Source organism: Sphaerodactylus townsendi, linkage group LG03, assembly GCF_021028975.2.
Source record: "Sphaerodactylus townsendi isolate TG3544 linkage group LG03, MPM_Stown_v2.3, whole genome shotgun sequence".
Classification (NCBI taxonomy): Eukaryota; Metazoa; Chordata; class Lepidosauria; order Squamata; family Sphaerodactylidae; genus Sphaerodactylus; species Sphaerodactylus townsendi.
In genome coordinates, this window is record NC_059427.1 from 62,817,946 (window position 1) to 62,832,840 (window position 14,895).

Consider the following 14,895-nt stretch of genomic DNA (forward strand, 5'->3'; position numbering starts at 1 on the left):
AAAGGTAAGTGCCAACACATCAGCAGTCAAGAAGGGAAGAGAGTGTCTGAATCACATGCAACTAACAGAAGATAGCTCAAAATCAATACCAATATGAAGTTCAAAGAGAACACTTAATGCCTGATCCAATAGCGTTAACTTGACTCAATCCAGGTTAAGTGAATCCATTCCACTAAGATCTGCTTTCTTAACTATCAGTTCCATCTTATATGGATTCAGTTTCAGCTTATTCATCCTCATCCAGCTATTCACAGCATATAAACACCGCATTCAAGACACAGGAAGCTATATCTGGAGCAAAGGATCCAAACATGGTACCCATAGGCACCCGCTAACACCTTACTGCCACCCGCCAAATTTTTTTTAGAAAACAGGGCTTTTGATTGGTTGTGCAGATTAAAATAACATTCTTCTGGTAGTGGCTCCCACTCGAGTGTTAGTTTTATTCTCTCTTATTTCTCTTTCCAAGTATAGTTGTTTTTTTTAAAAATTCCCCTCTGTGTGGGCTTCTGCCTCCCACAGTAACCATTCTGTGGTTGGCTCCACTCCCATAGCAGTCATTTTGGGACTGCACCCAACGCCCTGAATTACAATCCCAAAATTTGCCCACGGACTCAAAAAGATTGAGGATCCATGAAACAAGGAATAGGCTGTCATCAACATATTGATGACTCCCAGAGTTCCAAATCTCTGGAATATCTCTTTCAAGTGTCTCATGTAATATTTTAGTACACTGATAATAGTAGGAACCTTCAGGGGACACAGCATAAAAATTTCCATAATTCTGAATCAATGTACAGTATTTGAAGGAAAATTCTCTGCTGTAGACTTGACAAAGCATGAAACCAACAGAGTGCAACACAGGACACTCTGAAACCACACTCTGAATGGGTAGATAAGAGAGAATTGTTGACTATGTTAAAGGCTACCATCAGATCCAACAGCATTTATGGGTAGACAACAACATATCCATTTGTAGGCTGAGCTCATCCACCAATGCAACTAAAGCTATTTTCCTCTGTTTCATAACAAGGTCAGACATCAGACTGGGAACGAGAGAGTATAGTATCTTTTTCCTCAGGTAGGCCATTCCTGACAACAGACAGTTCCCTTTACTATCACTAAGATTCTACTAAGCTGACATAAACTTTTGAGGGTCAGCAACTCATTATAGCTTGGTCACTGCCTCTTGCCATCAAAGGGAAATATTCCAAAATTGGTTCTACACTGTGAAGTAAAAAAGCAATGAAGCATGACAATGGATGCCAACAGTCTGGAAGCCTTCACCCATTTCTATCCATGGTTACTGTATCTGATACCTGAGAATCTGAATGTGCTTCAAACTGGGCAGATCCTCCTACAGCCTGGTCAAAGGTGTACATCAGACGAAGATCTTCCTCATACAGTTCATGTCCTTCCACAACAATGGTGCCTGATTTATTTAAATTAAACAGTTACCAACAGTTATTGTATAAATATTGCATTACTATATACATCTTTAACATGACATTTTTGTTTCTACTGAAACAGTAGCAAGATCTCGTGAGGGTTTTTGTTACACATCATTATCTTCTATAAATCATTCTCGATAATGCTTTCAAAATAAAACCCTTTAACATATTTTTGATTTCAACGAAACTCTGTCCTGAAATGTTAACATATCTTCAATTACATTTAATTGTATAATGAAAATGCTGCACCATATGAAACCTCCAACTACCTTTGGTGCATCTCCCCTCATTGCCTCCTTTTAAATGAAATTCAGGAAAATGTTCTATCTATGGAGACTCCTAGCAGAACTAAAGAGCCCACAGATCAAACTGATATTCACTATGCTCTTTTCCACCGAAAGATGATGATAGACTTGTCCACCAGATGCTGGACCTTCTTTGTTCTAGAATGCTCCACTTGGGAACCAGGTGGACACTTAGACCCACGGAACAGATTGTAGACACAATATAGAATTCACAAATAGAGTATTTAACAAGAGAAGTAACCAGAGTCTTACAATCAAGCCCACAAGGTTCAAGAAACAAAACAGCCACATATCATATCAGAACTGCACAAAGTTTCTAGAACAGACTCTGAAAGGAACTGGTTAGATGACAGGTTGTGATTGTTTCACCCTATACAGTTTTTTGTACCACAATTCTCTCCCCCATGCTTATGGTCTAATGCAGTGTTTGGGTGGTAATGCTAAGTCTAATAATGGAGGGGGTAGTTTGAAAGGAAAAGGAAAAGTCATTATAAACCAGGCTGAAACACTCACTCAGCTTGGCCACCCACCCACCCCATTCATAAGGATTTCTCTCTGTCCCATCAGTATCTTCCCTTCCCATCAAGCTTATCATATTGTCCAGAAATGGAGGCAACCAAGTTCATTGTTCAGGGAATCAATCAAGGACCACATTTCCCAAAGCTCCTGGTGGCCTTTGAGGCTACTTTCTGTAATTTGAATGGAGAATTTAAACATCCACTGCAAGTCTAAACTGCTGCCAAGCTACGTAGGAGAAAAGTCCCAAAGATATTGGGACTCTGGAGGACATAAAATTGGAACAAGGTCAACTAAAAAAATTAAATTGGAGTTCATTCTGAAACATGGTGAAAAGCCTACAGGTTTCATATCCTGCATCTTCAATTTGTCCAGTTTTCACCTGAAATATTTAGACCAAAAATCTTTTAAAGATCTAAAATGTATGGCATTGAAAGAACAAGCAAATGAAAGTACAAAAAGATTTAAACGTTTTCCGCTTCTGGCACTGAAACTTCTTTTAAAGGAGTATAGATTCTCGGAGTAGGCACTTCTGAAAAACCAGGAAACCTTCAGAGAATTGATTTAACCCTTCCCCTCTTTGCAATTATTCTCCAATATGTTTAGAGAACCTATAAACACTTGACAGTACTGTAGCTAGAGAAGCAGCTTTTAACTTCTCTGCAGTTTGTTATTAGGCTATAAAATACTGCCAAGCAGCTAAACCAGACTGCCCAGTATGATCCAATGTGAAGTTATTGCGTGTCAGTTTTCCAAGGTCGCCACTACCACATTTCTCTGACAAAAAACAAATCCTATATAGTTACTGACCTGTCTTCTGGAATTCTTCCAGCTGTTCACTTGTCAGCTCCTTGATAGCAACCATAACAGATTTAAAGGCACCTTTCAGGCGCTTCCCAAGCACCATGTGATCAGGTTCTGCTCTGAGTCGAATGCCATACTTATCCTTATCAGTTGATAATGTCACTTGACGAACATTAAGCTCCTGAACATTTAGCCAAATAATAATAATAAAAATTAACAAAGATTTACCAAACAAATCAAACAGGAACAAATGACCTGTTTTATATTTAAAAACTGAATTACAGAATACTTCATAGAATATATTACAGCAAAAAAACCTCCCTCCATCTGCTACACTGCTTTAAGAGTGTAACATGGATTTCATGGCCTGGTGCGCCAGGAAAAAGATGTTTTACCTGGCTCAGGTGTGTTGTCTGACAGCGGGAGATACGTAAGAACACAGTCAGGGGAATGAGTAAGTGTCTGTGAAATTTTCAGAGCGTTTGGGCCAGCAGGTGCGGGGTTATTCTTGAAGCAACAAACGCATGGTTCCATTTTTATATATGTAGATTTTTCTCCCCATGAGGACCAAAAGGGGCTTACAATACCACTCCCCACCTTCTCCATTTTATCCTAACAACAATCACCCTGTGAAGCAGGTAAAGATGAGAGGGAGTCAAACCAAACCACCCAGAAAGTTTCCATGGCAGAGTGGGGATTCAAACCTGGATCTCCTTTTATTTTTATGTATTTATTTGTCATATTTTTACCCAGCCCTCTCTTAAAGGGCTTTTGGAGTGGCGGAGGCTTATCTGGTGAACCAGAATATGTTTCCGCACTCCTACATTCCTGCTGGGTGACCTTGGGCTAGTCACAGTTCTTCGGAACTCTCTCAGCCCCACCTACCTCACAAGGTGTCTGTTGTGGGGAGAGGAAGGGAAAGGAGTTTGAAAGCCACCTTGAGTTTCCTTACAGGAGATAAAGATGGGGTATAAATCCAAACTCTTCTTCTTACTCTTCTTCTCCTACTCCCGTGATGGCGAACCTATGGCACTCCAGATGTTCATGGACTACAATTCCCATCAGCCCCTGCCAGCATGGTCAATTGGCCATGCTGGCAGGGGATGATGGGAATTGTAGTTCATGAACATCTGGAGTGCCATAGGTTCGCCACCACTGTCCTAGTCCAACATTCTTGACTATTACATCATGCTGATAGTTTCAGTTAGGTAGCCATGTTTATCTGCAGTAGAAGAGCTAAATGCAAGTCCAGAAGCACCTTAGAGACAAACAAGCTTTTGGGGATATAAGCTTTTGAGAATTAAAGATCCCTTTGTCAGAGGCAATATGCTGATTCTTTAACTCTACCTAATGAAATATTCTGTTTGCTGGAATATTTCTATTCTGCACCTAAAAATGTATTCTAGCATACTTTTACAATGGCCCAAACTCTTGCAACCTGAGAAACCGTATGTTTGCCAGAACAAATATGTATGCGATGTTATAAAGAGATCCACATTTTTTATGAGGCACAAACATATAAGAATCCAATTACACAAAACCATACATGGGGTTATTCTATCTGTCAGGGTATACATTGTAATTTCGAAAATGGCATTAAGATCTGAAATGGCTCTGCTTCCTATACAGAGAAACCGTTTGCAATCAGACTTTTGCAGCAGTGCTTAGCTGAAAGCAATTTACCAGTACAGACCAATCAAAACAGGTTTTCAGGTTTTCTTCCCATCTGTTTGTTTTCTAAAAAGGATAGCACAAGTATTTATTTGTTTTCTTTTATTTACACCTTAATGAATTGTACTGCTTTCACAACAGGCTTCAGAATGAAGAAACATGTCAATAGGCAATTTAGAAGGCTTTACAAAGGAGATTCAGTTGTATTTTTTACTGGCTGCATTCCAGAGGGATGCACATGTATAACATTTCCATAAGCAGCTCTGCAAAATTCCCAGAACTATTTTTTAAAACCTCCCCAATGTCAAACAAACCTTGGGGAGGGGGGGGGGGGGGGGGCGAGAAGCCCTCCACAAATTCTTGCAAGTGACCCACTTGTAAACTTCTAATTATTTGTATGAAAATGGAACATGATAAGCTTGCACATCAGCAGAACTTTGGTTTAGGCCCCCCTTTTAAAAAACAGATTGTAAAATAAGCTTGCACGTATTTGATCAGCTCATATTTGAGGATTGTTTTTTTAAAAAAAATCTACTCACCAGTAGAGACTGTTTTTCTAAAATGTCCTAATTATTTACAACGAATAGTTCTATGGTATATAGGTCACCACATTAAATTGTAATGGCTTTTACAAGACGTCAGGGAAAAGCTATTTGCCACGATCTAAAGATCTAAAAAGGGAGGGTTCTTCCTGTATGGAACTGCATTCCACTGTTCAGCAGAAATGGTGTGTCTGTTTATGCTGTCAAGTCACAGCTGACTTACTGCGATCCCTTTGGGTTTCGAGGCAAAAGAATGTTTGGAAGTGATTTGCCATTGCCTGCCTCCACATGGGCTGAGTTTTGAGAGAACAGCTTCAGGTTGTTCCACGGACTACCAGGCCTGACTCTCTGTGGTGGTGGCCATTGCTGCCAAAAAGATGGGTGCAGCCAGTCACAGAATTTTCCACGAATTTGTCTGCTCCCCTTTTAAAGCCTTGCAAATTGGCAGCCATCACCAATCCTGCAGCTGCAATTTCCACAAATTGACTACATACTGTGTGTGTACTTCCATTACTTCATTTTGTCTGTCCTAAATCTCCTACCCTTCTGCTTTAGTGGATGATCCTTAGTTCTAACATTATAAGAGAGAGTATCTCCTTGTCCAGTCACTCCATGCTGTGCATAATTTTATAAACCTCTATCATGCCACCCTTTGTTTTCCTTTTTTGAAGTTAAAGTGCCCCAGGTGTTTTAACCGATCCTCACAGGGCAGCTGCTCTAGTTCCCTGATCAGTCTGGTTGCTCGTTTCTATACCTTTTCAAGCTCTACAATATTTTTTTCAAGTATGGTGGCCACAACTGTACACATCATTAAAAAGGTAATCTCCCCATAGATCTACATAACAGCAGTATGATAGTAGCAGTTTTATTCTTTCTTACTTGTCTAATTAGGGCCAGCATGGAATTTGCCTTTTTCACAGTAGCCACATGCTGGGTCGACATTTTCATAGAGCTATCCACTTCCAACCTCAAGGTACTTTTCTTGGTCTGTTGCTGCCAGCTCAGATCTCAGCAGTATATGACGTAGGGATTATTTCCCCTAATATGCAGCACTTTTTACTTGCTCACACTGAATCTCATTTGCCATTTTAATTTTAATGCCCATTCTTCCAGCTCAGTGAGATCCTTTAGGAGCGCTTTACAATCCATATTTTTCTTAACCACCCTAAATGATTTGGTATCATGCGCAAACTCGAGCACCTCGCTTTTCATCCCTAACTCCAGGTCATTTATGAATGTTGAAAAGCGCCAATTCCAGTACAGATCCCTAAGGAACTCCACTGCTCGTATCCCTCCATTGTAAGAACTGATCATTTATTCCTGCTCTTTGCTTCCCTTTTTTTTTTTTAGCCAATTCCCAATCCATAAAAGGACTTGGTATTCTGCTTTTCTGTCTTACCTCTAGTATATACTTCTCCAAGGACCTGATATCTTCCAGTGCCTGAGGATCATGATGGATGACAACGACCTCTTTCAGGGGATACTGAAATTAAAATTCAACAATATTACTCTGGAAAGGGGCTACAGTATAATATAGCCTTGGCCATTTAAAATCTTCTCTCAGTTCATTTTCTGGATCATATTGATTCACTTATGACATTCTCTGACAGAGCCAATATATGCTTATGGTATATTGATGTAAAAGAAATTAAAGACTATCTTACCTTTACTGGAATGGTTTTTCTATCTCTGATTACCCGCCCAAGTTCAATAACAGACTGCATTCGGGAAACTGCACTTTCTATACTTTTGTCTATCAGATCCTCCCTAGATTCATAAGACAAAAACATATTTCAACTCTTGTTTACATGAACTGAGGCAAGTTCTTTAAAATTACAACCTCTCTTTAAAACTTGGCTGACAAGGCAACTTCTGCATGAAGACTCTTGTGAACACATGTAAAAAATTAATTTCAATTAAATGCAGATCAATTTGCTGTGCATGTGTGTGCGTGTGGTATACAATAGCAGACAATGGACTATGCATATCTGGGTTCTAATCTCACCCTGCTCAGTTAATGGACACGTAGTTACTAACAAACAGAAGTTAAAACCACTCTGCCATCCAAAATACTAATATTTGAACTAGATTGAAATCCTGAGAGCCACTGTGATGTAGCAGTTTTATTGCCAGATCAGGATCTAGGAGATCGTGGCTCAAATTCCCACATTGCCATAGAAGCTCTCTGGTTAAGTTTGGACTAGACACACACTCTCAGTCTAACCTCACAGGGTTGTTGTAAAAATAAAATGAGGGAAGACAATGAAAGCTGCTTAAAGAGAAAGGCAGGGTATAAATAAGTTACAGGGCACTGGAATGCTTCCTATTAATGCTTTCCTTACTAATTCCTATATGAGTCATGACTAATTTAAAAAAGATCAACCCTTCCCCTAAACAGAACAATTATCCAACAAGGGCAGTTTAAGAAAAAAAAACTGGAATGGTTATTTGTAAATTTGCTCAAACAAAATTTTGTATAATATATTGGAAAAATAACAGATTTGACTTTGGTTATGAAAAGATAAAGGATTCTTTGTTCCTCTTCAAAAAATCCAGATGGCCAAGCAGAACAGAAAATGAGAGCCAGAACTGTGTAGTGATTAAAGCGCTGGACTATGATCTAGGAATTCCATGTTCATACCCTGCTTGTGCCACGGAAGCTCACTGGGTGACTATTGTGATGTAGGTTAGGCAGAGGGTATCGAAGCAAGCCTTTATTGGCATAGACAGCAGTACAACAATAATAAAAACAGATTAAAAAGCATATACAATACAGGATATACATGTTAGGACGAAGGAAATCTACTGGCATTTAGTAATTTCCAGAAGAAAGTCAGGCAGAGGGTATATGAATGATCATACACCCTCTGCCTAACCTACATCACAATGTTGTTGGGAAGATGAAATGGAAAAGAGGAGAATGATGTAAGCTGTTTCGGATCCCCATCAGAGTAAAAGGCAAAATATAAAGTTAGTAAGTAATAAATAAACAAACAGGGAATTCTGAGATTACATGCAAGAAAGTTGAATAAAGTTGATGATACTGATGGGGCTATTTCAAATCTCATGTTGCGATGACCTGTGCTGTAACACAAAATTTATTGATACTTCAGTATCATAGATGACCTTGATTTTAAAGGAATACAGATGACTGTTGTGTTTTGCTTTGATAATATATTAAGAAGGTAGATAAAAATAATCTAAGCAAAATAAAATACCGTATATACTCATGTATAAGTCGAGTTTTTCAGCACATTTTTGTGCTGAAAAAGCCCCCCTCGACTTATATATGAGTGAGGTGTATTTTAAAAAATATTTTAGGGTTTTTATTTTGTCGGCCAATACGGGGTGCAGTTTTTATTCTAGCAGCACCAACATTTCAGGGTATCATCAGGTGACACTTCTGATGATTCCAGCCAAGTTTGGTGAAGTTTGGTTCAGGGGGTCCAAAGTTATGGACCCCCAAAGGGGGTGCCCCCATCCCCCATTGTTTCCAATGGGAGCTAATAGTAGATGGGGCTACATTTTGAGGGTCCATAACTTTGGACTCCCTGAACCAAACTTCGCCAAACCTGGGTAATATCATCAGGAGGGGCTCCTAAAGATACTCTGAAATGTTGGTACTGCTAGCATAAACAGTTATTGTTGAGACCATATTGTTCTTGTTGACCCTCTTTTCCATTTACAGAGCTAGTTTACTGTTTCTCTTTGAAATAAATATTCAAAAAATATTCAAAAAATTGATGCCTCAATTAATGTAATTTTATTGGTATCTATTTTTATTTTTGAAATTTACCAGTAGCTGCTGCATTTCCCTCCCTCGACTTATACGCGAGTCAATAAGTTTTCCCAGTTTTTTGTGGTAAAATTAGGTGCCTCGACTTATATGCGGGTCAACTTATATACAAGTATATACGGTATATTGAAATGCTACTTTTAAAAACAAAAATGTTAACTGAAAGTTCAAGAGCTGTACTGCAGTATTTTTAATAAATAACAGTGTGTGAACGGAAGGCTCACAGAATTCACATGTTCTTATCTTTGGGCCCACTGAAAGGGTAGTATGAGAAAGCGCAAGATCTGCACACATGAGTAAACTCAAGGGCTGCATGGAGGGGCTAAAGTGACAACATGGAAAGAGGTGAAATAATTCCTCCTCCCACTATAAATGTTTAAAGCGACAAATAACTATGGACTTTGTTTAAGGACTTCATACATCAAATGAGCACCATATGGACAACACAGAAATTTCATATAAATTACAAATATGCCCCAATTGTAAAAAACTGGACATATTTTCATTATAACCATGGGTGAAAAATCATTTGTTACTTATTAACAGTCCAAAACAGCCTGAAGGGAAAGTAAAGGGAAGAGTTATCATTATATCCCTGTCAACAGACTCAGTGACGAAGGGAGGGGGAACTGTGCCCGGGGCATGAGCTGCCTGCGCACCCCCTCCCGCCCCTACTCCACCACACCCCCGCCACATGACGGAAATGGTGGCACTTGGGACAAGCCACCCCGGATGTCCTCATTACCGCTATGCATCTGAACAGTTTAGAAAATGATTTATGTAAATGATAGGGAGAAACCCCCATGGCGATTCGTTACAGGGTAGGTTATAAGCATAAATAAATAAATCCAACAGCAAAGCAAGTAAGTTTACAATAACAAAAGCAAAGTGATTGATTTCTAAACATTATGTCATCTTAAGCATTATTAATTGTAAGGAACAAGACTGCACCTGGGACTTAGCAAATTCTACAAATAAATGAAAATATTTCTATATGTCTTAGACAATACTACTCCAAGGGCACTGCAGAACTAGTCTGCATTGTGCGTTTGAGATAAGCATATTTCTATGCTGCAACAAATCCACAGACACATCATCTATTTTCATCTAGAGAAACCACATGGATTATTAGAAGAAAATTCTTCTTAATTAATAATTATTCTGAAGTGGAAGGCACTCAGAATTATGAACTAAAAATTATGCATTCACAATTCCACGAGTCACAATGAGAAATATTCAAAGTAAAGCAGAGTTGTTAAGCTAGCCATGTTTATGAAACAGATGTTAGTATCCAGGTATTATGCCCAGACAAACTAAAACCACAGCATAGTCGGAGGGAAAAAACCCAGTATCAAATAAATTCTTAATAATCAGGACAGATTCACCCTTCAAATAAATTAGCAGACCCTTTGAATAGCTGATGCTATCCTATTTTCCAATTACTACTCCTTTGTAAAATGGTTATCTTGTATACTCATTTCTGAAGAGCTGATCTTTTCTGTTGAAGTGATATGCTGACCATTCTTTTCTGTCTACAATTCAGCATGAAGTATGGATTATTAGGAAAGCATGCAACCATGCAAAAACGCATAGGTACAGTTCCAGATTTTGAATTTCATGCAAGAACTTCTTTAAAGACTGCTCTTTGTGTAAAACAAAATGGATACTACAGATTTATCAGAAACAGAAAATCGTGAATAAGGACAGCAACAGGTAGAATTATCTTAATCTTTTTTTTTTTTTACAGTCAACGATCAGTATACAGGTACGTCTAAAGTTCTACTTCCCTGTAATTAAGAAAAGCTGCCGTCTGTTCAGTTTAATTTACTTTAAACAAATACTCTTACATTTACAAAGAAAGATGAATGCTAAAATTGAAAATGAAAAAGCAGTCCTATTTGTAACCCTATCATATGCTCATTAGGTCCTCTGTTACCCCAGGAACTATTTAAAGCAGAAAAATGGAACAAAAGCAATCCATATAAATAATTATCTCTAGCAGGCTTACTGATGCACATAGTCTAAACTAGTTCTTCTGAGCATATTAACTTATCTGATGATGACTAGGATTACCACCATGCATCCCTGAAAAATCCATTAAGGAGTAGAAAATGTTAAAAAGAGCACAAGAGCTTCAATTTAAACACACCACAGGAACGGCCATCTATTATAGGTCAACAGAGTCCCTTACCTAACTTGAGGAAGCATGAGGTAGTGAATACTATCTGTGTTCTTCTCCTGAACTGAAGCTGGATCAATCAGAGTCTTCAAATTCTGGTACATCAGTTCAGTGATAAATGGAGTGTAAGGTGCCTGAAACAACAATCCCGCATTACCTCATGATTCATATGCAGGCCCTGTTTTTCAATTTATTACAAATTCTAATAGTATGTTTGCTAAATGCTTCTTTGTGTCCTATTACACAATTATATTGCCTCGAATTTAAGTTTTCCTTCCCATTTTCCAACAGAAATACAATATTAACATTTGTTATACAAAAGAGTAATTTAGTTCTAAATGCAGACTAGGTAGTGCATAACAGGAATTACTGCCTCTGAGTAATTAATTACCAAGGGAATAAAACAGCCGGATCACAAAGTTTACTGCCATCTAATACTGTACCAAGCACGAAAAGTTGTTCTTTCCCTTTGTTCTTTTTTCATCATCTGACAGGTATTTAAGGACATCAAAGAGCACATTTCAATAACAAGCAAGTCCAGGGATAATTTACATCTCTAAATGACATACCTGAGCAGACCAAATGAGTAAAATGATATGAACAGGGATCACACCAAAGATCTTAGAATGCATATTCTGATTGACCATTCCCATATACCAGGGCTTGGGGGTTTTAGACACCGTTGACTAATTTTTTTAAAAGGAGACCTCCCATCACATTAGGAAGCACTTAGTCAAGAATTCCCAGGCTTCCCATTCCTTCAGCCACCAGGAGAAAAATTGCTGCCAAGCAACAGCATGACATCACTTTCAGAAGAATAATGCCAGCCAACTCTAGCAATCACTGGAAATTCTATGGTTTTACCACAGAGTTCCCAGCAATTCCTGTTAAGAGGCACTTCCAGGTTTCTCCCTGATGGTGCCCCATTCTTCTCTTTCCTAGAGTCCCGTTAATTGCCAGTCAGAGCCTGGCAACTCTAGAAATCACTTTTATTATATTCTGGGTAATGGCATTAAGACCTAGGAAAGAACAAGAATCTGTCAGCACAGTGAACAAGTTTGAAACCATTTCTGTTAATGGATTTCAGTCCTCTCCTCTTCCTTTTATAAATAATGTCAAAACTCCAGGGTATCACTCCTATCCCTACAATAGGCAAGTCAGTCACAGTCGATTCTGGAAGTCCATTTATTTAGCCTCTGAAGATGTAATATTGAATGCTCTCCTGTCTGCAAGGCTGAATACAGCAAGTCTGTAACTTGGGATGTGTAAATCTGTGCTTTCCCCCTTTTTAATAACATTTTGTGCCAAGGTTAACAAACATTTTGCTAAAAGAACAGCTAATTTCTAAGAACAGTTTACATTCTGCAAATTAAGCAGCCATGCATATTTTACTATATGCATAATTTATTCCTTTTATTAGTTTGCATTATTTATGCTGGTTCTGCTTATTGGGCAGAGGAGGGAGCTAAGCCAGGGAGTGAACACCTACCCACTATCCACTTACTTCTATCACTTCTGAGATTGCAACCAGACACTACCCACACACTGCCAAGCAGATTTTCACAATCATAAGGGCTGGAAACCATTTTTTAAAATGAAAGCTTTGACTGATGGGACACCAAGTTATGTCCCCATTATCACATTGCCACAGGCTTCAAGGAGTCACAGGACACACAAAGCCCTGACTAAACGCCCTCTGTATTCCAGTGAAGCATCATTAACTTTATAGGATAAGAAAACTTCTGTAAGTAAGCGTATAAGAGAATTGATACAAAGGACTGTTAAGTATAAAACAGTTCACCCTTACCATAAGTCTGCACATTGAGAAGAGAACGCTGAATAAGGTTTCTAAGGCCATGATGCAGTCATCAGTTCCATTTTCACCCTAAGCATTCACAGAGACAAAGAGATTGACTTCAGCTTCATTTTAAGGCCATGTTTTGATTCTACATGCTCACATAAGAACAAGACAGCACTGAGTTTTAAAAGATGTATTAATTATTTGTATTCCAAAATGAACTGATCTGGGAGATAGAGTTCCAGTTCTCTTGCTGATGGCTGTGTTTCCTTGAACTGTCGGGACCTGCAGTGAGCTGTATACTTTTTTTTAACACCAAGTTCTGTTTATCAAGTTTTTGCTCCAGCTTCCAAGCTTTAATCTTACTAGCATCCTGTTTATAATAACCTATTGTGCTGACTCTCAATTTAGGGCAGTTTTATTGCCTCATCATCGAACCAGGACGCCTCATTAGTCGGCAGCATTTCCACCAGTTTTTTTTCCTGCTCTAACTTAGTCAATTCTACCTTCCCACTTAACATCTATAAATGACCAACAAAAACAAAACTCAAGCATCAAAAAAGAAAAAAAGGCCAGAGTCACCAATTTCCTCAGATCAACCCAAACTAAAGCAATACAAAATAGCCTCCTTTAACGATGACTTCTCAACTAGATGAGACAATTCCTCCCACTGAGCCCTCTCAGAAAGGTGTTGACTCTCTGGAGGAGAGGGAGGTGGCTGATCTTGAGATTAACTCATGGACATCAGCTACGGTTGTGCCAATTCATAAGAAAGGTGATCCAGGTATTCCATCTAATTATAGACCCATAAGCCTTCTGTCTATTGCAGGCAAATTATATGCGAGTTATCTCCTAGAGATACTCTTGGAATGGGCAACTCCACTTTTTAAATCAGAACAAATCAGATTTATCAAAGGATATTCAATTTACAATCACTGTGTAGTCCTAAATCATCTAGCTGAGAAATATAGCAAAGCCAAGGGTAACAGTCTCTATGCTGCCTTCGTTGACCTAAAGAGCATCCTTGATTCCATCCCCAGACAGCTCATGTGGGATAAGCTGAAAGCGATGAGCATCGGCTCTTGTCTCCTTTTTTAAATCCCAAAGCTTTACTCATCCACGAGTTGCAGAATACACTGCAACAACCTTGGCCATTTCACTGCAGAAATTATCTCCAACAAGGACATCAAGGTAGGCTGTGTCTTGGCCCCATTCCTTTTTAACCTCTTCCAAAGCGACCTCACAAAATCTTTACCGCTCACAGGGGGCCACTGCCCCACACTTAATAACTCGATAATTACAGCTCAATAATTCCAGCGGACAACATAGTTCTATTCTCCCGCACTAAAGTACTATGTGCCTTCGCCAACTATTGTGAGCAAAACAGTCTTATCATCGATTATGAGAATACAAAAATATTGGCCTTTGCAAGGTCTTAGTGGCCAAAACTTTGGTCCCTCAGAGGAAAATAGATCGAACAGGTCAAAAGTTTCAATTATCTGTGGAAATGCTTCCAATACATTCTAAACTGGTCTATACAATTTAAACACATAATCACTAAGACAAAACAGAGTACAATGGCAATTAGACACTTTTTCTTTTTACGGGGTGGGGGGTGGAGTCAATATGTACCAGCAGCCATCAGAGCCTTTAGAATCAGAATGCTATCACAGATTTTGTACAGTACCCCGATCTGAGTAAGTCGCACACTGAAACAACTTGAACAGATTCAATCACGTTTTCTTCTAAACCTGCTCGGAATGTCCAACTATGCAACCTATTGCACAATCTGCTCTGAAACTGGCTTGAATCTAATGTAGACTCAAATATGGC

At 38.8% G+C, this 14,895-nt stretch overlaps 1 protein-coding gene across 1 annotated transcript in view; it reads right to left on the minus strand.

Annotated features, from left to right (window-relative positions):
* Positions 1-14,895, minus strand: part of IARS1 (isoleucyl-tRNA synthetase 1) — a 115,485-nt gene that overhangs the window by 21,189 nt on the left and 79,401 nt on the right. The window contains exons 22-27 of the mRNA XM_048488688.1: positions 13,072-13,149; positions 11,277-11,398; positions 6,954-7,056; positions 6,689-6,772; positions 3,083-3,257; positions 1,320-1,432 (exon numbers count right to left, since the gene is read on the minus strand). Of these exons, the coding sequence (XP_048344645.1) occupies positions 1,320-1,432; positions 3,083-3,257; positions 6,689-6,772; positions 6,954-7,056; positions 11,277-11,398; positions 13,072-13,149 (675 nt within the window). The remainder of the gene's footprint in view (positions 1-1,319; positions 1,433-3,082; positions 3,258-6,688; positions 6,773-6,953; positions 7,057-11,276; positions 11,399-13,071; positions 13,150-14,895) is intronic.